Source organism: Psittacula echo (assembly GCF_963264785.1).
Source record: "Psittacula echo genome assembly, chromosome: 1".
Classification (NCBI taxonomy): Eukaryota; Metazoa; Chordata; class Aves; order Psittaciformes; family Psittacidae; genus Psittacula; species Psittacula echo.
The window spans coordinates 111,221,187-111,247,452 of record NC_137735.1 but is presented as its reverse complement, the minus strand read 5'-3'; the positions used below and the strand labels follow the sequence as shown (position 1 = coordinate 111,247,452).

The following is a 26,266-nucleotide window of genomic DNA, read 5'->3' as shown; positions in this document are numbered from 1 at the left end:
GTGTGTGAGCACATGTGCATGCACACGTGTGCATTCACATGCACTTGACTGAACTCTGAAGAATTTCCAGCATCTGGAGGCAAAAAGAGAAATAAAAAAAATTCAAGATATGTGAAAAAATAAATTACTGTTTGAGGAATTACACTCAGGCTTCCTTAAACAATGATGGTATTTTAATGCAGGATTTACTTAACTTATGACATGCAAGTCTTTTCCCCTAATATTATAAAATATTTATGTCACTTTCCAAATATTCATTGGGCTATTCATACACAATGTAGCAAACTATTTTTAACTAGTAATCAATATAGTGAAGAAGTTGAAATTACTATGTAAGTTAAAACAGACACGTTTTATAAAAAATAGACCTTTGGCCCACATAAAACAAAGAAAAAAAATCCATATTTCAAACAATCTTTATTTTAGAGATAGATTTACTTTATCAAACATAACACTTTTAATAAATGTTGAGTATTTAAAAAAAAAAAACAAAACATCAAAAACTTAAAACACCAAACAAAACAAAGTGTTTTATCTTTTTTGAAATCTTCTGACAATTTTTGAACTACATTTCCAAATTTCCCACAAACTAGCTTCTTAAGCCAAAATCAGTGTTCTTCAAGTAATGCTATAGTATGGTAGGGGTTTTCAGCACACTTTCAGAGATTTAAAAGGTAAAAGATGGTGTTTAACATGTTTGAATCAAAGAGTAAAAATACATTTACTGGTGTTTGCAGGGAATATAATTTGCCATAAGTTTATTTTCAAAAAAGCCAATTTCTTCTCAACTACATTTAGTTCTTTATTGATATAAATTCAGGAAATAAAAGAAAATAACTGTCAGAGAAGTATAACTTCTGTATGTGAAACTTTATATGCTAAATCCTACTGAGTATAAATTAGAATTGCCACACATCATTGTCAAAAATTATGTCTGAGGTATGGCGGGTTTTTCTGCTTAAACTATTGAGGCAATAATTGCTTCATATAACTGGCAAAAAAAAAAAAAAGAAATCTAATTCTGATCTTAGGGAAAACAGTAACAGAACGGTCGTTAAGTTGCAGTGCTTTTTCTTGGATAGCTTCTTGCCTAATCCAGACGTTGAGTTACTTTATGCACTCTGCTATGCAAACTAACTGGTGACTGTTAAATTGTTATTAAACGGCATAAAGAACTTTCACTTTTCAAGAAAACAATTATTAGTCACTGGATGGCATGTAGACATTGTTAAACTTCTAATTTATTTTCTTATTATTGCTTTATTTAGAAAATACATAAAATACCACAGTTGGAAACAAAAGCCTCCCTTTTCTACCATATACACTACTAATACAGTGTAAATAGTACCAAAGAATCAATCCTGTATTTGACTATTCCCAATGGCCAAGTAAGGAATAAGAGAAAAGCCCCCTACTATGTGGCATAGTACGTCAGAGATAGCCTGCATGTTGTGCCATAAAAAAATCTCCAGGCAAAAATCTTTATTTTCTGTACAGAGATTCAGCAGATCAGCCAGTCAAATGGTCTTTAAAATTCAGAATACATTATTTCTGCCAAGGCACAAATCTTTTCAAGTCACTTAAAAGATGATGAAGCGAATATCCTGAAGTAGCAATAACTCATTATAAAAATGAGATTTCCCCTTTCAAGAGGAATCTGATGATTTTCAGAACCTTATGGTTTAAAGATATGAGTTCTAATTTATTTTAAAATTTAGAATATTCTTCTTCTCAGGAGAAAACTTTTATGCTCAGGACAGATCATAATAGTCAGTACTGCTAGATGAGGCACTTCTATAAAGCAGAAGGTCCACTCTTCTGAACTATGAACAGAGAAAGTGTCAGAGAACTGGCTTCACTAGAAAAATGTATCTTGCCCTTTAAATTATGTCTACATTCTTCATTTATCATTGAAAATTATATTTAATAAATCATCTGAAGTAAGACAATTTAAAAAATAGAATTTAATAAATTTAATAAAAAATAGAATTTAAAAAATAGAAGCCAAACTTGACTATTTCCTTTTATTTCATATCTAACATGCAGTTGTTGCCTGGAACATTACTACATTCACTGTGTGTATCCTACATATGTCTATCCCCAGCTGACTATAAAAATCAAATACGAACATAAAGATGTCATAAAACAATGTCTTTACAAGACTGTTAAAAAAAAAAAAAAAAGAAAAAAACCATGGAGTTAAAAAATGAGGTCACTTTCTTTGATCACAACTACCATTTAAGGTTTCTTGATGGGGTAAATACAGCAGAGATGCATGATATTCATCCAAAGTGTTTGCAAATTTTAAGATAACCAGCTATTTAAATTACTAATTAAACCCCTGATTTACTAATTAACTAAGTTACTAAACTAAAACATACTTTTAGCTACTTGATGATAGGCATCTCTAACTTTTAGTTACATACTTCTTTCAGTACAATGACACTAAAAGTCTTTTGACTAATTACTACTCTGGGCAACTACTTATCACTGCTGAAACACCACTTTCTTCCTTAATTAATTACACAATTATCCTGGTGGGCTGATGTTCCATAAATCTGTGGCCATTGACCTAATATCAAGCTGGCATTTTTGAAGCAGTCTTCTTTTAATAGCTCACTGAATCATTTCAAGTAAGTTTATAGCAGAATGTAGCCTATGGCATTCGTTGCATGAAGTTCACGGGCTAGGATTTCAATATGGGTGCTATTGGTAATTAATTTCTTCTTTCATATACTGTGCAATGAAGTTCCTTGACACAGGGGGGCAAGGGTCACCCTGTACCCAACAGCCAGTTTCAGGACTGTGATGTCAAGAGGCGTCAGTCTTGTAGATCTGTTTTTACATCCCTATTATATTTGTTGCCTGAGACTACACTTGTTATTGTCACAAAGGAAGTGGTGGGTTCAGATTTTCAGAATTTCTTTACATTTATCAACTAGCCCTTATTGCTTCATGGCTTTTCCCCCCACCCCTTTTTTTTTTTTTTAATTCTTCCTCTCCTTCCTCAGCATAACATACTTCATAAGTCCAAACTATATCTGCCTTTAACCAAAAGTGAGGTCGCCTTTTAGGTCTTCAGTAGAGCTAAATAAACAGTCATCTTTTCAGGCAGTTACTAGATCTTCTTTTCTCATTTGTAATTTCCTCAGCTTTCAGAACTCTGCCTCCCAAATTCTGATGTAAGTCATTGTATGAAGGAACAGTTTAAAGAACTGTGGTACTTTAGATAAACAACTACTTAAAGCAGTTTGCTTAAAATTCAAGTACAAAACCATGCATGAATATAAGAACAAACTGCAGCCAGAATAGCAGCTGTATAACCATAGTTACGATCACAAGTACATCATTAATTGAACTGATGCCCTTCTGCTAACAAAAAACCTCCGGAATTTACAAAGATTATGTACTAAATAATCAAAGCATATTTAGGTATAATAAATAACAATAGTAACATCTTTCCTCTGATTCCTGAAAAGAAAACAAAAAATATAAGCACAGGTCCAAGTGATAAGAAAAACATAGATGTACATGGTCTTTTAACATTTCCTTCTACCCCACATCTCATATTCCATTTTAGCCATTACTAAACTGGCTAAAACCCCATTAACTGAGAAAACCAAGAATTAATGTCTACACTGACATTATTTTACTATGCTTGGTTCAGTTATAATTTTCAACTTGGCATATCTTCTTAGCTAATCAAAGGTGAAAGTTGGTCAAGGTTTAAGCCTTGGACTTGAATCTATAGCTGTTTTGGCTTATAAAAGAACATGGTAATAAAAGTACACTGAGATTATTACGGTCCAGGAATAAAATACCTCATATTTCAACAACTTATCTGGCTTGGTATTCTCAGTTTCAGTATAGGAACTTAAGATGACTCAAAGAAGTGACAAGAAGCTGTCAGAGTAAGATATGGAATAGCAAACCTTTGGTCCGTTTACAAAATCTGTCAGGTATCAGAGAGATTCCAGTCTAATGTACAGTTGTATTTTCTTCCTTTCAAAAATAAATGAAAGAAATCATATATGGTCCTGTTATCAGGACTAAAACCAGTGGAATTTAACAAAAATAAGGAGTCTGCACACTTCCTCAGTCATGAGTTTCCCAGAGAATAGGGCAATAGCTCTTGAACCCCGAGAGATGAAGCCAAATTTTTCTAAGTTCTAAACTTTCAAAGACTTGTTGATTGTAGTTCTTACTCTAACACCCGTATCTATTGACTCCTGTTAGTAAAGAGCCTTTACAGTGTAATAAATAACAAAATAATAGCAGAACTGTAGAATGCACTAGAACCTTGTAGATCCTTGGAGGTAGACGGGAGGCAGAACACATTCTGTTTTCTGTAAATTATATGGTTTAGTTCTGTGATAAGGTAGTTTAAACGCTAGAATTCACTCGGGTGAAATTCTAATTTCTACTTGCTATTTTGGCACTTGGAAATAATTAATATTCCAAATGCACATTCACATTATAGTCCATCACCAAACTGTCTTTTGTTTTCTGCTCATTGTTTCTGGAACCGTATACAGGAACAACTTTGGAAAGATTTTTAAAGAACAAATTCAATTGTTCACAGGAAAGCTAAGGAGTAACATGCATGTTCACATTTAACAGTAATTCTATAAAGTGTGGCTGCTCCAAATAACAGAACTTGCAGGATGACAATGACAGCAAAACAAGTCTTACTCTAAAGCTTAAACTACCAGAAACATTTCAAACTATTCAAGAAATCCTGCTTCTTCCCTCTTTTCTGATTTCTCTCCCAACCCAAAAAAAAATCCATCAGAGAATTAATCCTGCTTTTCCTTCACTAACCAAAGCCTGGTGGCTTCTGACAGAACAAAGAGAATGAAACCCCTCAAGAACAAGTTCTGTAAAGTGTCTTCAAATCCATTTCGGATAGGATGGGTTATAAAACTTAACTAAATAAATCAATCCAAACCCCTGTTTAAGTTTAAATAAAGAGCTAACATTAAGTTTCAAACACGAAAATGATTTTGGAAGATCCTGAGTTGAAACCAGATTGAAAAATCATATTACTAACTTTATCCATAATCACCTTAGGGTGTCTTTAAGGGAATACGTATCTTAATTACCCTAGTATATGCTTTAGCAATGTTCAAAGAATTAAGTGGTCCTGGAATGTAATTGACAGCACACTACATGTATGGTAGGAACACTAGAGAACCGCATCACTGAATAAAGACTAGAGACTGAAAAACTGTACTATACCCTGTATAAGAAGAAAAGTTTAAAGATCAGAAAATACAAATGATCACAAAAATTTACCCTGTATTTCTACAGGTTGTGCTGTGTATAGAGTAGTAGATACTTTCTAAATTTTGTCCTCATCCTTAAAAAGGCAAAAATGCAAGGTATTATGGCTTTGCCAAAATCAAAGCACAGACACTCCAGCCCATTTCTAATACAAGCTTATTTGCTGAGCCCTAGTCTCTCTATTCTACTGGCAACAGAAACCACAGCTGCTTGCCCAAAACGATAATTATTGTATGGCCAAAAGCTAGAATTTATGAGAAGCCTTCTTGAATTACAAATTCAAATTATAGACTGTTACTCCCAAATTAATCCAACTCCCTGACAGCAGCAAATTGCCAAATCTCTTTCTCTCAACTCACATTTTTAATAGGAGGAAAAAACTAGTAAGAAAAAAAAAAGGGGGGGGGGGAGGTGGGGGAGGCAAAAGATAGAGCAGAATTTATCATCCCCTCTCATCTCTCCTGAAAACTAGTATAAAAGCAATTCCAATCTGTGCAAAGCCCAGATTTTTAGGTTGGAGCATTGTTTGAAAATGTTATAGAAACTCACTTGAAACATCAGCATGAAACATGCATCATGATGTATGGGCTGATGCATTATGGTCTATAACGTTACTTAAAAGCACTGCATCAAAGTCCTTGGTCCAAAAGAATATCCTCACTGGTTTTCCCCAAGTATCATTATTTGTTTAAGTAACTAAATACAAAACAGTACATCAAACACCTTCTTTACTGAAAATTGCTAAGTCAGGATGGCCAGAAGAAGTCATCCCCAAAAAAAGTTACCTAATGAAGAGTAAAGCTAATGTACTACTTCAAACATATGAACATATCAAATACCATTAATTTCAGCAACTTTACATAAAAATTTCTATGTTTCATAGCATTAGACAATGATTCTTTTAATTCAGCATCCTGTCTCCACCATTAATTTCTACTACTTTATGCACAAAATATAATTAACCAATTGTTGAAGGATAAAACAGAGCAGAAGACACCATCAAAACTCACTCCTGACCCTTGGAAAAGATACACCAACTTAATAAAATATTCTATTTGACTGGTTATAACTCAGTTATTAGCTAGTACACATACCATATAAATAAAACTATTAAAGAGATTTTTTAAAATATCTTTTTCAACAGAATCCAACTTATCCACTTTAGCCCAAGATACTGCATATTTTCATGATAGGGCTATTTTCAGGTAAACCTCCCTTTAAGCGAAAAATAAAATGTGCCCATTTACATGCTATGGAATATATATGGGTTTTTGTTGAGTTGAATTTCCTGAATTGTTTCCACTGACAGTCATACCATGCTACCAAAGCTTAAAACAGAGCTCATGATGTGATATTTTACATATTAAGTTAAAAAGTATTTCCTGCGGAAAAGTACTCTCTCAAGTTATTCTTTACAAAAGGTCAACACATTTTGATGTGCATCAAGGCATGAAGGAACGTTATGGTTTCACTGTCTTCTTTAGAGTGTGAACTGAATTTTATTTCAGTGTTTCAAAGACATAAGGTAATTTGAATCCAATGCAAGAATAGGGCAAGGTGGTTTTTGCAAAGTGGCATAACCACTTCAGTTTCATTTTCAACTTCTTCTGGTATACCAGTAACGATGAACAACTCATAGTTTGAACACTATGCTCAGTTTATCTAGATATCTCAGTTTTATTGGCATGTGAGTTTACTTATTTTTCAAGCCTTTCAATTATTACAATATTTCACACCATATTTATTGTTTTATAGTATCAAACACATATAAAAAGATATCCTAAGTGAAAAGGGATGGAGAAATATCTAGCAATTTTTACAATTACTTTTAAGAAATCAAGATGCTTTAATCAATAAACAATATTTTTGATAGTAAGATCTTCAGAAGATTGACTTGATTGTTTTGATTAAAGACCTTGATTTTATCAGAATTCCATATAAAGATTTTTTTAGTGGCATCACTGTTGCACTTGAGTACTCCAATAGTGTAAAAATGACAAGGAGTCTCTCCTTTTCCAGCCATCAGCTGTTCATGACGAAACCCAATATTGTATTATACTCCAGGCCTGCTTGAATTCTTGTGCAACTCACACATGGACAAGTATAGAAGTTAGCAGTGAAATAGAAGCCCTTGCAACAACTTTTGAATTTATCCTTTTATTCCCGTGTCAGGCCTTTCTGAGCTAGTATGTCAACTTGGAAACTTAACAACCTAAGCTGGTGTTTTAAAGAGCTGAGAACTTGCCACATTTCAAGAGCCTTTCCTCTTCACCGGGGATAAACTATGTCTAAAAAAAGATATCCTGAATCTAGATTAACTTATTTTGTACTGAAATCTCTTAAATTTTGCTTTGTTTATCAGAGGGTAACTTTTCAGTTCACAGGTCTGTTATTGACACAAATATTTTTGAAAGACAATCTGAAGGCTCCCATGTATTCCGTATTTTGCAAATGCATCTTTTTACATTCTGGAAAGCCGAAAAAACCCAGCCACCTAACACTGAAAAGTGATAGACAAAACTCTCACTGTATGAAGAGCTGGAAAGCACTTTGCATCTTGAAGTTAATTTCCATAAAAGGAAACACACATCTGATTCATGCAAGCTGTTTTTTAGAAGATTAATAATTGCATAAAATAATCTAAATAAATAAATACCATCAAATAAACACACCTGCCTGTAACCTCATATTCTTTAAAGTTTACATTAGAGGATATTTTATATGGTGAGAAATATAAACGAAATAGATTAAAAATCTTAACTTGCCTGTTTACAGAACTACGAAAATTTCAGAACAAAAGCTTGATTAAACAAGCAGAGGAAAAATTCTTATGTTGCTTGTGGTAAATATCTTCCAATACGACATGATCCCACAAGCACAATTTCCAAGTTCTACATTTACTTTTCTTTACTGTAGTTAATTACCAAGGATAAAAGTTTAAAAAGATAACAACATGAAAGACAGAAATTAAACCAAATTAAGTAGACATGAGAAAGAAAACTTAGCCTACACTGAACATTATGCCAATTTTTGATTTGCTTTACCATGTTTTTTAATACAAATTTCATGACTGTGTTGTAGATGGTTTATTTGTTGAAAGAAAGATAAGAATGTCAAATGCTTAAAAACAGCCAAGGTTTTTGAGGGCTTGTGCTACAAAGTGTCTAATGGTCTCAGCTAATGGATTTCCCAGCACATTTGGCAAGCTAATATTCCAAAGACAACTGCAATAATTCTAAGGGCTTTGGCATATTCAGATCCTTGAAATTAAATCATTCAGTATTTGACTTCTTGTGTAAGCTCCATTTTTGACACTGTTGCCATGTTAAAAAGGACCTGTCACAACAAGGGTAGGAACTGAGGGGACTTGGTCTTAAACTTGAGTACCTTGTCTGCGTAGGGATAACTAATGGAAGATCAGTGTGTCCCTTTTACAGCAAAGAATCCCCTCAAATACCAGACAGTGATTATCAGAAAGTGTAACCCATTTTAAGCATAGACAAAAAAAAAATCTGCTGCAGTACATCTGCAAGGAGTAATAATTAGCATTGAATGTAAGAAAAATGCGAGCTTTTGGCTACGAACTTGGCAAGTTTGTAGATAGAATTGAAAAAATGGTAACTCTTTTTTTCCTTTGTATGCCAAAAGAAAGGCACTTTCACAAGTCTACAGGTAGGAAGATTCATCTTTGCTGGGAATACAGAAAAGGCAAGCAGTCAACTCTTTTCCATTGTTGTTCAACCCAGAGTCTCAATAACTAATTTAGAGGATTTGGGGCTTGAGGGATTCTGGGAATTATTTTCTGGGGCTTCTGATCAATGGCGTATATTTTTACACAGCTATACTTAAACAACCAATGTTAGGCTTTATATTGAGTCATGCTACATATAACTTTCCCTGGAGTGGCACTACAAAATTATAATTGGCTGGTATCAGAGAGGATTAGTCACAATTCCAACAGTCATGACTGCAAGAGACACTAATTTGGGCCATGGCCAATCCATTTGATGGGAATAATCTGCATCTGTTCATTTTATTAAAACCCAAGGAATGCAAAATAGGACTGTATTCATTGTAACAAAGGTTCTCCTTTCTACGCCTTTTAAACAATTCAGTAGAATTGCTTAGGTGAATTTCCCCACGAGGTAATTTGGGGATTAGTTAGACAATACTTACAAAATCTATTGAAAATGGAAGTCACTTCTGCATATAAATATTATTAGTTTAACACAGTCTTAACTCCTAAAGAAGACTGCTTGTAGTGCCTAATTATTCTAAACTATTTCAATGATATTATTTGGAAACTTCATAATCTCCGCAACTGATTTACCTTGAATTCTTCAACAATAATACCCAAGGCTTCATGTCCGGCTTTTCTCTTGTCTTCTAACTCCTGCTTATGCTTTGCCTGTACAAAAACATGGAAAGATTATATACAACATAGGCACCTGACATAACTTTAATAAGGAGAGTAAAAACCAATTATTTACATATTTTTTTGTATTTTCCATGAAGAAATGCTCTTGGCTCTTTAGATATTACATATATGCTCGATTCAAGATGGCCCTAGTATTAAACTTGGTTTATTCCTTTATTTTACTTGATTAGTGCCCAGATAATTCTAAATAGTCCTCCTTTTTAATTTTTCGGTTTTTTTTTTTTTGTTTTTTTTTGTTTTTTTTTTAAAATTTTCTTTGTTACTCTGATTTTTCTGGTTTCTTGGTATACCTGTGGATGGCAGGAGCTCCAAATCACTCTCCTTGTAAACATTTTTTACTGCCTATATTAACAAAAATGTTGAAAATTACTAGTATCAGATTCACTTTCCTCAGAAGAGCACGCCCTTCTCCTACTCATTACATAGCTCCTTTTAAATCTTTTTGATTTATTTTTTATCCTTAAGGGTCCCAGGAAAGTATTCTTGTATGAGACATCCTGAATACATTTTTCAAATAAAGCTCTGTTTATTTTTTATTTAATTCACAGTATTGTCTAAAAATAACATGGACTGAAACATTCTAATAATTTGCCTTTTCTTAAACTGCTTGCCTGTGGTTTGCTATATAAGTCTGGAATTTGAACACCTCATTAGATTCTCATCAGCACTTCAGACTTATCAACGAATAGCACCACTTTTTCAAATCACCAGTTAGTAAAAAGCTGAAAAACTTTTCCTCCTCCCTCACTCTTTGCTTCAGGGATTTGTTCTTAGATAAGCTAGTACAACAGGTCATGGTTGGTTTAAATCACCTTGGAAAACTGCTGGAGAAAGCAGAAGGACATTCATCACAAACATTAGCTTGCAGTGATTACAGGGCAAAAATCATACAGAGCTTTCACTACATATTTATTGCTTTTTGGACAGCATTCAAGTTAAAATTAATTAATTTAATATAATTCTATGTTTTCCAAGATCTGTATATTTGAACAAGAAAAACCTAGTCTAACAAATCATGTTCACTTTAATTATGGAAGGTCATGCAATACCATTAAAAATAAATTAATCTGTCTGTAACTCTATATTTGATTAGTGGTTTCTGCTCTGTCATTCAGTTCCTTTCTCCTGAAAGGGCTTTAGAAAAAAGGTTTGAAACGATAGCTATAAAAACTTCATATCATTGGCCCAAATATGAGTTCTTGATTAGAACTGATTTTTTTGTGAAGCCCTGCAAGATTCATAGAATGAAAGAACAGTAGACAACTAGGTTGGAAAAAAATGTTAAAATCATGAAGTCCAACCATTACCCCAAGACTGCCAAGACTATCACTATGTCACTAAGGGCCTTGTCTACACAGGTTTTGAACACTTCCAGGGACAGTGATTCCACCACTTCGCTGGGCAGCCTTTTCCAATATTTGATTACCCTCTCTGTGAAGAAATTGTTCCTAACACCCAGTCTAAGCCTCCCCTGGTGTACCTTGAGGCCATTACCTCTTGTCCTATCACTTGTTACTTGGGAGAAAAGACAGTCACCTCCTCACTCCATCTGCCTTAAGGCAGTTGTAGAGAGTGATAAGGTCCCCCCTGAGCCTTCTCTTCTCCAGACTAAACAACCTCAGTTCCCTCAGCCATTCCTCATCAGACTTGTGCTCCAAGCGCTTCACCAGCTTCGTTGCCCTTCTCTGGACCCCCTTCAGCAACCAAATCTTTCACTTGTATTTTGGGGTCAACTGATATTATTTGCTTTTTACATTTTGCATTACCTGGATTAAAAAAAAAAGGTCAGGAAAAACATGCTAATAAGATAGTAAGTTAACACAAAGCTGTACAAACATTTCTATGACACCTGTTAAGAGTCTCGTACTAAATATAACATGGAAGCCAGTTATCTGAGTTGATGCTGGCTTCCTATCTTCTCTAAGACTGTGATATCTTCAGAATTAGCCGCAAGTCTGAGCTGACACCTTAGAAAGTGATGTACTCATTTCTGTACTAACACGAAAAGGCAAACTGTAATTCCCTGCAGGCAACTCAATTAGAAGACAAATTTCAAATCCATCTTACACACATTTGCTGTATGTAATTACAGCATTAAGACTCTTTATATTAGACTCAATTCTTCCATTACATCAAGATTTTCCTTGCTACAAAAATTATCAGCTCTTTCTTTCAAAGCATCATTAAAAAAAAAAAAAAACAAAACAAAAAAACAGTAAGCGTCAAAATGATTCTGTTAAGAAACCGGTAATTTCTCATTTGAAGAAACATATTTCCTCCAGTAAACCAAAGTATAAAGAAAAAATAGAATCACTGAATACAACAGAACTAAAATACTGAAAATTTAAGTTAAACATGACGAGAACCAGTCCATAATGGCTAATTAATATACACACTAGAGTGTGCTATTGTATATAAAATAGAGATTGGTCACTATTTCTATTTTCGTGAATCAGGAATGCGAGCTCTCCAAAACACTAAGACACTGGAGTGCGTCCAGGTCTATAGGAAAGTATTTTCATTGTGGTCATATAACCAACAACCTAGTGAAAGATATAGCTGAGAACTGAAAGACAAGGACAAATATTTTTAGAGGAAGGAAAGAAAGATTTCAGATTTCCCTATATAACCAAAACAACATGATGTCTGAATATCTTAAGCTTTCCATAGGAATCAAGGAGGTATTAGAATTTATTTTATACAAGTAAATGTCATTGCTGGAATAGACAACAAAAGTGAAGTACAAAGTGAGATAGCGAAAAAAATTTCATGAGCCTCATTGGTCTGCTATCAGCACTGTTCTCAGACTAAAGTTGAAAACACAGCACTGCACCAGCTATTAAGAACGAGAAAAATAGCAATTACAGCTGAACCCAGGACAGCAGCTTCCTAATATAGTGATGAGGACATTTCCTGCCGAGTTAGAACTGAGGCGATGCAGAGCTGAGTGAGTGTGAATGGACCAGTCTGCTGGGAGACTTTATGACTGATTAAATGTGAAAAACTGTGTTAAGGAAATAGTATAGAAGAGCCTACACATGCAAAAAAAAAAAAAAAAAAAAAACAAAAACAAAAAAGAAACATAGTTCCCATACCACATGTAACCAAACTCCTCAAGTATTTGCAGTGTATAACACGGATATCCAGCCTGTCATGTTTAAGACATTAATATTGTGTGAAGAACAAAATCTCTCCACTGAGGAGAAACTCTCCACTGATGAGGACATTAAGCACAAAAACCAATACCTAACACACATGCAGAACAATATCTTAATTAATAAGTGTTCTTGGTATTAATATACATTTTGCGATCAAAATTGTATTATCAATACATTTGGTATAGAAAGCATTTTCTGACTGCCTTCACGGTTTTAAATCATGATGTAAATAGTTACTTCTTTAGGATAGAACTACAACCATCTTCTGCTACTGATGTTTACCTACTTGCCCACATAATCTTAATGATGGGGCATTATAGCAAGAGAAAGCAAAGAAGAAAGAGCAAAGAGGAGAACAATCCCAATGAAGCCGACAAAAGAGAATGCTTTTGTTATGCAACACAGTAAGCATGAAAGGAATTCTTCTCTTCTTTAGGACATTCTTAGGTCTTTTATCTCAAGAGCATCAGTCTAAATTTAAATTCCATCACTGTTCCTAAAGAACAGAATATTAACTTGGAAAGGGTTGCCAGTTGCCATCAACAGCTACTGATACTGAAGCCACTTATAGTACCCAAAACAATGTTATATATGACATATTTAAAAATATGTTAGTATTTATGTATTACTCTACTATAATATACTATATTACTACACAGAAATATGCATGAAAAAACTAGACAAGGAAAGTTTTTCTTCTTTTTTAGATAGGAAACTGACCTGCAGAATGTAAAGTTACAAAACCAAGCTTCTCTTGACTTTTTTTTCAAGAAAAACGAACACTTGTCAGTTAGACTGTATTGCCCAACTCAGAACACAAACTGCATCTGCAACCTACTCCAACATTATCCTTGCATCCAAAGAACTGCTATTGAATTGTAAACTCCTAGATTAAGTTGTTGGTTATTTGTTTTACTTACCTGACTAATAAATAATCTAAGCATGTAGGAAAAAATAAACTCAAATCCAAACAAACAAACACACAAAAACCCCACACAAACAAAAAACCCCAAACAAAAAAAAAAAAAAAAAAGAACTCCAAAGAGACACAAGCTACACCTTTGCCAGAGACAATGAAAAAGTAAAATGAGAAAGCAGGATAACTAACTTCTCCCTTATTTTAAGACACAACAGAACTACTACAGTTTCTGAAGGAATAGGTTTGAACTCAGAAAAATTCCAAGAAGGAATTATAGGAATTTCCAAGAAAATTCCTAGAAGGAAGCATCTCCCAGAGTTCAGAAAAAGCTTCCCAAATCACAGATACACAGATTTTATAGGAAGTCCTTCTCACTTCTTGTTGTGTATCTTGGAAAAGTAGTCATACATTTCCACACTCTGAGAGACTACATTTTGCTTACTGTAAAACCTCATACAGAACATAGGCAGATATATCTAAAACCACCAAAAATTCCATACAACAGGGATTTAAGTTTACAGTAACTGATATTCTGATTAGTTTAACATTTGAAATACTGCATTAATCATATTTTTGGTTCAGGCATTCCTGGCCCTGCCCTTGATTGCTAAAGTCTTTTTGCTGGCAGTGAGGTAGGCCAGATTGGAGTGAAATATTCCAAATAATTCAGCCTGGGGAGTATCCTCTGGATTTGAGTTGTGACTTTAGTGACTAGGATTGCGCTATTTCTTTTTTTCTCAGTTTATGACCAAAGTATTAAATCACAAAAAAATCACATAATCATTCAGGTTGGAAGGGACTGCTGGAGGTCATCCTAGTTGAAACTCCTGCTGAAAGCAAGATCAACAGTGAATTCAGACCAGATTGCTCAGATTCTTGTCCAGTTAGACCCTGAAAACCTCCAAGGATGGAGATTTCACAATCTCAGTGGCTAAAACATCCCAATGCTTAACTTCATCTCAGAAGTATCTTTTTCCTTATGCTAAACTGTAACTTCCCATGTTTCAATTTATCACCATTTCCACTTGTCCTCCTTCAATGCATCTTTGCAGAGCTTGTCTAGTTCTATTTTTCTGACAACTTGGTAAGTATTGAACATTTGCTATTAGGCTCCTCTTAAGCCTTCTTTCCTCCAGATTGATGCCAAGACACACAATGTCCACTGCATTCCGCTCATCCATAAGCTAGGTGTTTCATCACAGAAATCAATCAGGTTAGTCAGGTATAATTTATCTTTTTGGTAAATCCATGTTGGCTATTTTCAGTCACCTTCTTCCAGGCACATGAAAATCATGTGCCCAGAAATGGCTGCCAAGAGGACTCATGCCACTTTCCCAAGGACCAAAAGGCTAGCATGCCTGCATCCTTACATTATCCTTCTTCTCTTTTTCCAAGGATCAGAGACTTTCCTCAGTTTCCAGGTTGACACAGAACTCTCTCCTGGTGACAGACAGCTCTCTCATCACCTAACTAAACCAGTCTGCTCTCCTGAATTCTGTGGTGTGAAGCTGCTTGTTTTTATAAATGACAGTATCACCTTTTTGTCTTCCTTGCCTTTCTAATGAGCTGATATTCATCAACCATACTGGATATCCAGCCACCCAACACAAGATAGTCTTGCTTCCCTCCTTTGCAAGCAACAGGTAAGATGAACAAAAAGAGATGACAGCATAATGTTCTTAATTCTGTGTTTCAGAACTTTGGCTTGATTAGCAAAGATGATGATAACCTCTAGTTGCCTGTCATCAATTTAAGTTCCAGTAGTACAGTATTTGTAACAAAGAACAAACAAAACCCCCACTCCTCCTGCCTTCACACAAAAGCCCCCTTAAACTTTGGAGTCTAGATACAGACCTAGACATCTAAAGAGCATTGCCATGTGTAAACTGTAGCAGGCATTATTTATTCTCTATTTTACTTACTGTGAAAGACTGATGTCATTGAACTAAAAGCAAAACTACTTACAGAGAAGAAAAGTTACAATTCTGGGGCTGGAAAACAATTCTGGATGGAAAACCTAAACAGTCTATTAGAAGGATGATCTATTTAATCAATTCCTTTTCTCTAAGCAGTCTTTTAAATGAGCAAGAATCAACTATCTTTATTTAAGCTAGAACACTTCAGATGTAACATTCTGGAAAAGTCAGCAATGTTTGATACCACCTCAAGTTACTTATACACAATGAAAAGCTATGTTGGGATTTAATTTTGTTGTTGTTGTTTTATTTTTATTTTTTAAAATTTAATTGCAAATTGAAAAACACATAGACCTGCTAGATTTCAAAAATTACAGATCATTAAGCTATGTCATCTAACCAATTTCTAAAAAAATGGTACAATTGTACAAACTGACCACAAAAGGTAAATGGATTCATACAGACAAATATTCAAAGTTCTATATCTATAGTGAAACCAACAAAAATAGACCTATACCTGTGCTTTTCTAAAGAAACTCAAAAAGTAAGAAAACTCAGTATTTTTGGCTGTTTTTTGGAGACAGCAGGGGTGGGTTCGTTGTTTGGAGGTTTTTTGAGGGTTTTTTCTTGTTTTGGAGTTTTTTAAGGTTTTTTTATTATTTGTTTAGTCCATTCACTTTCTGATCTAGATGATCAACACTTAAAAATGAAATTATGAGAAAGATTCTTTGAGAAACCAACCATGAACTTTGCAACAGGGTCAGTCTTTTTGGAAGCAAAAGAACAGAGTACTAATTGAAAAATGAAACATGAAGTTGGGGACAATGTTAGAAAAAAATATTTAAATCAAATCTGTCCTTCAGCTGAAACTTCTATTTCCTTCAGCTGAAGCTGTACTTGGATATGCAAAGAACAACATTCCCGCTATAGAAAGTCATAAACAAGGAAGGAACTGAAAAAAGAAAACTGCTAGCAATTTCTCTCCTGCCCGAACGAGAAACGGAGATTTAATATACATGAAATTTAATTTTTGTCTTGAGTCTTTCCTTTTCCCTTTGCTGAAAACTGCACTGCAGCCCAAGAGTTGCACACGCACACCTTTGAGGCAGTGACTGATTTTTCCATCTAACACTCATTCAGTTTCAAAATCTTTTTGAATTTGCCATTTATTTGTCTCTAGAATACACTATTTCCCTCTTCAGCCTTCCTCTTCCCTGTAATGATGTTAAAACCATGGTTCTCATCTTTCAACTTTTTTCTCTAGACAACAGCTACTCCACAGCTCCTTATTTTAATCTATTCAACATGTTGCAGTCAAAAAAACCCCAAATCAAATCAAACAAAACCCAAGAACAAGAAAACAACATCAACTAAACAAAAACAAACACTAAAAACCCCACAGGAGAGGATGGGAAGAACGAACAAGGATCACACTTTTTTCCCCACAAAATAGTAACAGTGCATACCTTCCTGATGCTGAAAAAGTGAGAGGGAGAAGCAAAGGAATTCTAAATTGGACATGAATATCACTTCCTCTAAGTCTACAAACTAAGACCATACATATGCCACTCCTTGGAGAGTCCCTTGGTTCTCTTCTACAAGCCAGCTGGCAGGGCTGCAGAAACAAGCTCACACTCTGTTGTATAAGACAAATTAATATGTAAATAGTTTTTTTAAAGGCTGTAGCATTAAGACTGAATTTGACTGAAAGCTGTAGCTGTATTTTAACTTTGTTTGAAACTTCTTGGGATCATACACTAAGTCAGACCTCCCACAAATTGGCTAATCCAAATGAGAAAAATCATGATTAAGGCACGTTCTTGTTCTGAGCAGCTCCCCTCTTCAAAGGGGCACAAACATTGCTTACAGTAAGGCTCTTGGCTGAAAACCTTTTTAAAAAGTGAAAGCAAATCCTGCTGGAAAATAGCCTTCCTCAACTGGATACATACAGGTTTATTAAGCATATGTAAAAAGTATTTAAAGGACTGGAGACCACGTTAGAAAGCTAAAGTAATGCAGCAGAGATTAAAAATACAACATATCAAAAAAACCAATAAAGAATTGATTCTTCCTTAAATACTGTTGAATTTCTGTTGTGCAATGGAAGATTCATCAGCTATGGCAGTGATTGGTACATGATAAAATAATTTAATTGGTGGTGACAGAATCGGAATGTGCTGAAAGTTTATTAAATACTGCCATAGAAATTGCAACATATTTCAAAGAGCTGCTATTTTTATTTAATAAACATTCAGTTCTCAAAAGAATGTGTGAGTTAGGACGGACAACCTTGATGTAAGAAGGGGGGCAAGTGCCACGAGACTGTCACACATGAGAACCATCTCATGAAAATATTGTGCAAAATATGAGAAATCTTCAGACTACTTCTGTAGTCATTGTTACAGAATAGCCACAATCTCCTCCTTCTCCCTGCATGTGAGAGATGTAGTGCATTTTTAGCTGAATAATAAAGCCTTGAATATTTTCCCTCAGTTAACATTGTCACTGTATTTTCATTAAATAACAGCATAGGATATCTAAGACCTGCTTAAACTAGCTTAAAACAATAACATATCAGAACCAAAATATTATCTGTCTAGAAATACATTTAAGCAATAGGTTTATTTTTAAGGAATAGCATAGAATTAGTAAAGTCTGTTTTATCTCAACATTCTTTGGGTTTAAAAACAGATGTTCTAGTTTTCATTAGTATCAGTTTTCTTTAAATGATAAAACTTTGGCCAAGAAAAGTAAAAAAGAGTTCTCAGTAGTTTAAGTACATGATTATTTTAAATGTCACATGCTGTTCTGGACCTTTTAAGTCTTTGATGAGGATAAAAATGATGCAAGTCTCAGCAGCAAAACTTTTTTTATTTGGCTGAGGTTTTTTTTTACAGTAACAGTGAAGTAACTAAAAGTACTTAGTGTCACTCTGGTTATCTATAAGCAGAATCAAAGACAATCAATGTCATATTATACACTAGAAAACTGTGCTGACCTTATAAACATATTTTATTTCAAATTAAAAAAAACAGGGAACAGTAATCTAGTTATGTTGTTCTATAATTAGAGCTTTTACCTTTCCTTATCTCCTCCATCCCCCAAACATTATTTTATTCCTTAAAGTTTCTCCTAATCAGATGGTAGTTTTCAAAGCCTTGCTGATATAAAGTTGCTATATTTATATTCTATTGTGAACATTGCAATAACTAATATGTTACCACTGTAACTGCTTTCCCACTATCAGGAAATATATAAGAATGACCTGTTACACACTTTTCCATTAGTTTACAACACTAGTTATTTGTTGAAATTAAGATGCTATGCATTTTGCCTATATATGAAATTTGGGCAGTTTACTCAAGCAAAAAAATGCCTACATCTTAAAGGAATAATTAATAAGGATGTTTCTGAGTTAACAGAGAATGAATGAATAAATTTAACTTTGACATGTAAGTCACAGTTTTTCTTAGTCATATTAACTTCCACTGTATGAATTAGAATACATTTATACAAATAAAGTTGTTCAATAATTGACAAATTATACATTTCAACTGATCAGACTGTTCTAACACCAAGCATGGACTTTATTTAAATAAAATTATTAAAGATTGAAGAAGTAAATCTAAAGGCGTTTAAGTAGCAGGTTAATTAAGCAATAAAATTTTCACCAATGTGTATTTCAGCTGTATTCTGCAACTATTTGTAGCTTATAAGATGATACAGCACTTAAGGGCAAGGATGGGACAATTCTTCAAAACTGTTCCCAAAATATCATCCTAATATTTTCCATGTGTCTTATTTCTCCCATATATATAAACATGAAACACAAAAATGCTGTTAAAAGGATTGAGTAATTCTGACTAATATTAGCTAAGATTTAGTATTTTGATAGTGAGCAATGGTCAAGTACTCAATACTTACACTCTCACAGATGCCTTACATTGAACACAAACAGGACTTAAATAGATCCAGAGACATGGAGTTGCCTTAGCACTGTTCCCCACATTTCTTAAGAAAGTGCATGCCAAGTAACAAGTAACTGATTTAGAAGCATTGCCTTAACAGTACAATTATCTAAGCTGTACCAAAAGTTAAGAAAACCATGTAGAGTAGATTTTGCACATTTCCCCTTCAAGAGTCCAACAAGATACTGTTTCTACAAAAGACGGATCTAGTGAAAATCTTGATGATCAACAATCTTGGTGGTAAAGAACTCCCATTTATCAGTGTTAAATATATTTGGGATTTCACAACCATCTCAGTCAGAATTTCCATCTTAAATGGAAAAAAGAAGATGTATCATCCTGAACACACTGTGAATACACAAATGGAGATTAGCAGTAATTGTGATGGACTTGTGACACACTGAACATAAATTAGTCAATGCATTCAAATAAATCTAGGATATACCGGCACAAGACAGGCCAGGCCAGTTAAAAGCAGTCAGGACAGGAATGCTGGTGCCAAAAAATATTTTTACTTCCGCATACTTACACTCTAGAAAAATGAAAGTTGTCTAAGCACAAATTCTGCCATACCCTTAAAATCAGAGAGCCAAAGGAGGCACATAACTGTAAAAGAATAAATTCTAGGCACACTACATGACTGTAACTGAATACTATAGTACAAAGCAAGTTAGACATTGAAAGCTGTTAAGTAACAGCACAATAGTGTAATAGAGGTATGCTTGAATACAGCATGTTTTTAAAACAAAATTAGCATGTCATATTTAATCTTCTAATCAATCATTCTGAAACAAGACAATAAATTCATTAAAAAAGATTTTAAGAAGAAAACATAAATGCAAGGGACCACAATCTTTTCCTTCTTTTTCTTTTTTCCTTATTAAAAAAAAATAAATGTTATTTTTCCTCATACTGTGGAAAAATAATTTAGAGGAAAGATGACAACAAAACTGGGTGAAAAATAGTCAAAAAGATAAACAGTTGTGAAATTATTAATAAAATAGAGACTTGAATAAGGAGTGTCTGAAAGAAGAGTACATAGAGTAACATTAAAAAAAATTAAAAGGTGAAGAAATAAACATGAGGTATCTGGCACACACTTGAAAAAGAGGTGGGCAAAGGATTGTTGACACATCCATAAATACCTTTAATTCAGCAAAAAGATGCACACTGCTATCTGTGAAAGTGCCTTTCCTGAAATCCCCTATTTTCAGTGTTCCATAATTTTAAACCCTGACCTGTGAAGTTTTCTGGAAATTTATTTATAAATTTAGTTGCAGGTACTGTGGGTAACTTTTTTTCACACCTATTTTTCGTTATTAGCATTCTGTCTCCTCTATGTCTGCACCTAAACCCAACCTAAATATTTTCTTAGAAGACGGTATTTAACAGGATGTAAGTCATATATTAGTTTTGCAAGAAAACATACATTTTCTAGTATTGCAGCCACAAAAAGCACCTACCTCCAAGACCCGTTCTCAGTCTTCTGTAGCACACCTTTTCCAGAATCATAAATGCTCTTTTCTCGAAAGAAAGGCCAGGAAGGTGATGACAGGGTGTTGCCATTTATCTGAGAGAAGAGTTGGAATGCATGGAGCTCTGCTTTGGGGTAGGTGATCAGTGAAGAACCTACAGGTCAGGATTAGCAGGCAGACCAGCACAGCGGACATTGCTGCATCTGCCTGCTATAGACCAGATGGTCTACAGGAACGTGATGTAGATGAGGCCACCTTCAGACAACTGGAAGAAGCCTCACATTCGCAGGCCCTGGTGCTCGTGAAGGATGGTATCCACCTCAGTATTTTTTTGAAGAACAATACAACAATCCAGGAGATTCCTGGGGCACATTGACAACAATGTCCTACATGCAAGAGCAATCTCTGAGGCACTCTGTTGGACCTGATATTTAAAAACATGAAAGGGCTGTCTGGGAACGTGAAGATCAGTGGCATTCAGCCTTGGCTGCATTGATCATGAGATGGTGGGGTTCATGACAGGAGAAGGACTGGGACAAAAAGCAGGATCACAACACTGGACTCGATGAGGAGACTCCAGTCTCTTTGGGAATCTGCTTGGAAGAATCCCATAAGGGATCCCTAGAAAGAGGGATCCAAGAAAGTTGATTGCTATTCAAGGATTAACACTGCCAAGCTCAAGAACAGTCCATTGTGACAAGCAGGAAATCAAACAAATGCAGCAGGAAGCCTGCATGGATGAACAAAATGTTACTCACTAAACCCTGGCATAAAGAAGTGTACAGGAGGTGGAAGCCAAAGCAGGTGACCCAGGAGGATCACAGAGCTGCTCTCCAAGTGTGTAGGGACGCGGTTAGGAAAACCATGCATATAGACTATGCATTTTTGCTGTTTACACAATCCAGATATGTCAGTCATCCCTATATCTCCAGAGCCAGCTCAAGAAGAGAAAAATCTGTCTCAACCTATGCTTGAGTCCAGGCTTTCAACCCTCCTTTCGCAGTCTGAACTTAAGGTGAAATTATTTAAAAACTAATTGAAATTGTAGCATAAACCAAGCTACAGCTATAGGGTTGTGGCGTTTTTTGCTATAAGCATTCTTGCACACTATGAAGTTTCAGTAAAGGAAAACAGCAACTTTTTTCTTAAATTTATATAGAGATGTTGGGGGAGAAGTACCTCAGAAAGGCATAAATTATTCCTTTCTTTCACTTACCAAGTTCACAGATTTGTGGTAGTAAACACATCAAGGTATACTTAACTTCCAATTAGAAATAAATCTGTCATCCCTTGTTTCATCAGCTTCTCTGGAATGGAGATAACCTTTGCAGCCAAAATGATACAAAATTAATTTCAAAGGTGAACTACAGTTTGAAGAAAGAAAGATTACTCATGTTGTGCTTTCTTTAAGGTTCAGTATAATGGCAAAAGACAAATTCTTGGATGTTATTCCACCACTATTATTATTTTTTCCCCCAAGTTCTGCCCCCTCCAATAGAAAAATTGGGCTTTTTATCAAAGCAGGCTAAAGACATAGCTGTTTGCATGGGGGTATACTGTATTTACTGAAGTACTAACACACGAATATTTCTTCCAGATAAAGTTATATCTACCAATGCAGGATACAAAATTTAGTCACCATATGGCTAACTAGTATTAGGAAACATGACCATCTCACCCTGTCACTTTAACTACAAGATTCCAAGAGCGTGTTTTGCTAGACATCCAACTGCAAGACTGCTTCTTGAAATTACTTTTGAAAATGAATGTTTATACAAAGCCATTGCTTATGTATATCAAAAACACAATACAGGGATCTTCCAAAACAGGAAGCTTTCTCTCTAGGATCATTTGTGCTCATTCCAAGCACACAAACTTTGACACCTCCCTGCTGTCAACATGAACAGGCCTATTGTCCAAGGAAGATGTGCATTTCAGATTTCTCTCTTGTCCTCAGGTTTCAGCCACTGAGACTTCTCACAATATGGATAGCTGATGGATCACACATTGTAGGTCTGTTGCTGGCTAGAAATGGACAGTGTTCCTGTACCAACAACAAAACAGAAGCTGGGGGAGTTAGAGATTCCAGTGTGTTCTCAAATGCTGGGAAGTACCCATATTACACGCAAAATTATATTCCCCAGTTGTCAGCACTGGATAAGAAAGGAAGAGGTGAAGACAGATGGAAGGCACAGAAGGGCTGAGTTATCCGTTAAGTAAGCAAGATCAGTGGGGAAATAGAGAAAAGGAGGGGGCAAAAATCCAGTGATGCAGGGAACTAAGAAGGAAGAGGTGCCTTAGAAAAGGCTTAAACCAGAAGAGTTACCCCTTACTCATAATCAGCTGTGCCCTATGCACACCATCCATTCTGTGTCCAGATCAGTGCCACATGGTATCACCATTATAGAACAAGTTCCCTTGCAAGAAGTATGAGCCCTTAGACAAAATCATTGGGAAAAGTGGGGAAGGGTGATACCTATGATTAACTTCCCACTCCTTAATCTGTATTAGTACCTTCTATTCACTTTTAAGTGCTATACTCTTCCCCTTTTCGGAACACTATTGAACTTTCAGTCCTCAGAACCACAGCTCTCCAAAGCTGCTTTACCCTTCTCAGCAACTAACACCCCTACTTACTTCCAGAACAATTTCTGTCATCATTGCAAAACTGAATTTTGTCATCATCAAGACAAAATTAGTTAGCTTGCTTCTTGTTCTTGGAATTGCAAAACTGTAATGCCAACTCTTCTCCAAGAGTTTTCATTATAGGAAGTTCAGCTTGTAACAACTAGAGCTAGTATTTACTTATTCAGCCATTTATTTAATTAATATCGAAATAACTATGACATTGAATCTAAAATACAAGCTTTTAAAGTACATTATGAAATATTAAGAGACTTAATTAAATTCTGAAAGCAAGAAGCTACATATAGCTGGGGGCAGCAGTTAGGACACAACGTTAAATACTAAAAGAGGAAAGAAAGAAATCAAAAGGATTCATACACATTAAATCAGGCATCAACACATTAAGTTACATTATTCAACATTCCTTTTTCAAAGCCTTATGAATTGCAGAAAAACAGTACTAATAAAAGGTATCCGATACTCAAGTTTCATGAAAGCAGTTTTGACTGTCAGCTCTGAGAAGACTCACTTTCTCTCTGATTACTCAGATTACAGAAGAAAGCGAATGTTAACTGACTTGATTCTGGCTATATCCAGAAGACAACAAGAAGAAGTACATGAGCTTTTCTACAAAGTAAGTTAAAGGTTATGACCCTTTCATTGCCATTCCTGAAAACTGCAGTACCTGATTCAAAGAGGCATGATTCAGGCAGACTGATCCTTGCAAGGCTCAGTAACATATCCACTACTTAAATACTTCTGCTTGAAGAGCATTGTGAAAGTGGTAAAAAATAATATCCACTAAACCTATTGTCAAGAGTTTATGATGATCATTAACTTTAGCCAGTATGATATTCCATGAATCAGAAGGTTTTTAAGCAAAACTTATTTTTATAACATAGCTAAGCAAACACTTCTTTCACTGAGTAGGATGTTACACACATAAGAAAAAAAATTAGATGAGCATAAATTCTAGGAAGTACAGCAGGCAGGAATTCAATGCAAATTATCACAGCGACCCGTAAGTACAAATGGGAAACAACGAGTAGCTACATAAAAAACCCCAACCATCCACTGCTACCAAAAAATCAAGTGAAGGTGAATTACCAACAAGAAACTTTTGAAGCATTGTTAGTCTATAATATTTAGTTTGTCCTGCTATAAAACTGGATGAAGACAGAAAACTTCAGTGAAAAATCTGTCTTGTATGTGGGACTTCACACATGTATTCAATGAACAACATTGGGGTTTGTAATGGAAGCGGTTTTAATTCCATCGTCCAGCACCTAGTTATACTTTACAGTTTTTATTATGCAATACAAACTATTCCATATTTGATTTAGATAATACATTACAAATATCTGCCTAGTTTTAGCTATATATAACATAGCTACACTGGAACATGCTCTGTCACACTGTTAAACACATGGCTCCTGTGCAAAGTGTTTTTTTCATCTGTTATGCAAAATAGATCACAATAAAGATGAGTGATTTGCGTTACAATAAAGCAGGCTGTTAAACCTATGTTCCTGCTAATGTCAAAAGTCAGCTTCTGGTCTTTAGATCAGAAATTTTTTAAATAGAAAAGTCTTTGGAGAAGAGGTGTAGATACTTAGAGTATTTGTCAGACATAAGTATACACTATACAAAACCCTACTGAAAAAAAAATAATATACTATAAGAAATAAATTACCTGAAGTGTATTGTAGTGATCTTGATGTGAAATTGCTTTTTCTTTTTTTTCCTTCAAGAAAGCCATTTCTAGAATACTGTGTTTTTCCAATAAATGTTCTAATTCCTGTAAAGTTTACAAAATAAAATGTGAAGTTACAAACACATGTGAATTGTGAGAATCAATTGATCATTCCAATTAATTTCATTTCTGAAGACTATAGTATTTGTTATCTTAATATACACAGAGATAAAGGGTTGTGGAAGAAAACTCTGCAGGTTTTAAATGGAGGCAATGTTTTCAAGTACAAAGTACACAAAATCAAAGGCACATTCTATAAGAAGCAGCTAAGGTCACTGGGTTTCTCTAGTGTGGAGAAAAAGAGATTGAGGGCTGGCCTCATTGTTCTCTGCAGCCTCCTGAGAAGGGGAAGTGGAGATGGGGCTGCTGGTCTCTTCTCCCTGGGATCCAGTGCCAGGACATATGGACATGGTTCAAAGCTGTGACAGGGGAAGTTCAGACATGACATTAGGAAGCATTTCTTTACTGAGAGGGTGGTCAAAAACAGGAACAGGCTTCCTAGAGGGGTGGTCGATGCCCCAAGCCTGTCAGTGTTTAAGAAGCATTTGGATGCCATGCTTAATGCCATGCTTTAACTTTTGGTCAACACTAAAGTGCTCAGATAAGATGACTGTTGTAGGTCCCTTCCAGCTGGAACTATTCTGTTCTAATTATTTCAATATTTTTAATCGCTTGTTCTGTCTTTCTGCATTTGAAGAGCAACATATTAAATGTACTGTTAGCAAACGGTT

At 34.9% G+C, this 26,266-nt stretch overlaps 1 protein-coding gene across 1 annotated transcript in view; it reads right to left on the bottom strand.

Moving 5' to 3' along the window:
* Positions 1 to 26,266, bottom strand: part of CCDC91 (coiled-coil domain containing 91) — a gene marked incomplete at its 3' end in the record, with an annotated part of 89,302 nt that overhangs the window by 47,010 nt on the left and 16,026 nt on the right. Inside the window, exons 5-6 of the mRNA XM_080612607.1 lie at positions 25,476 to 25,580; positions 9,614 to 9,691 (exon numbers count right to left, since the gene is read on the bottom strand). Coding sequence (XP_080468733.1) covers positions 9,614 to 9,691; positions 25,476 to 25,580 — 183 coding nt within the window. The remainder of the gene's footprint in view (positions 1 to 9,613; positions 9,692 to 25,475; positions 25,581 to 26,266) is intronic.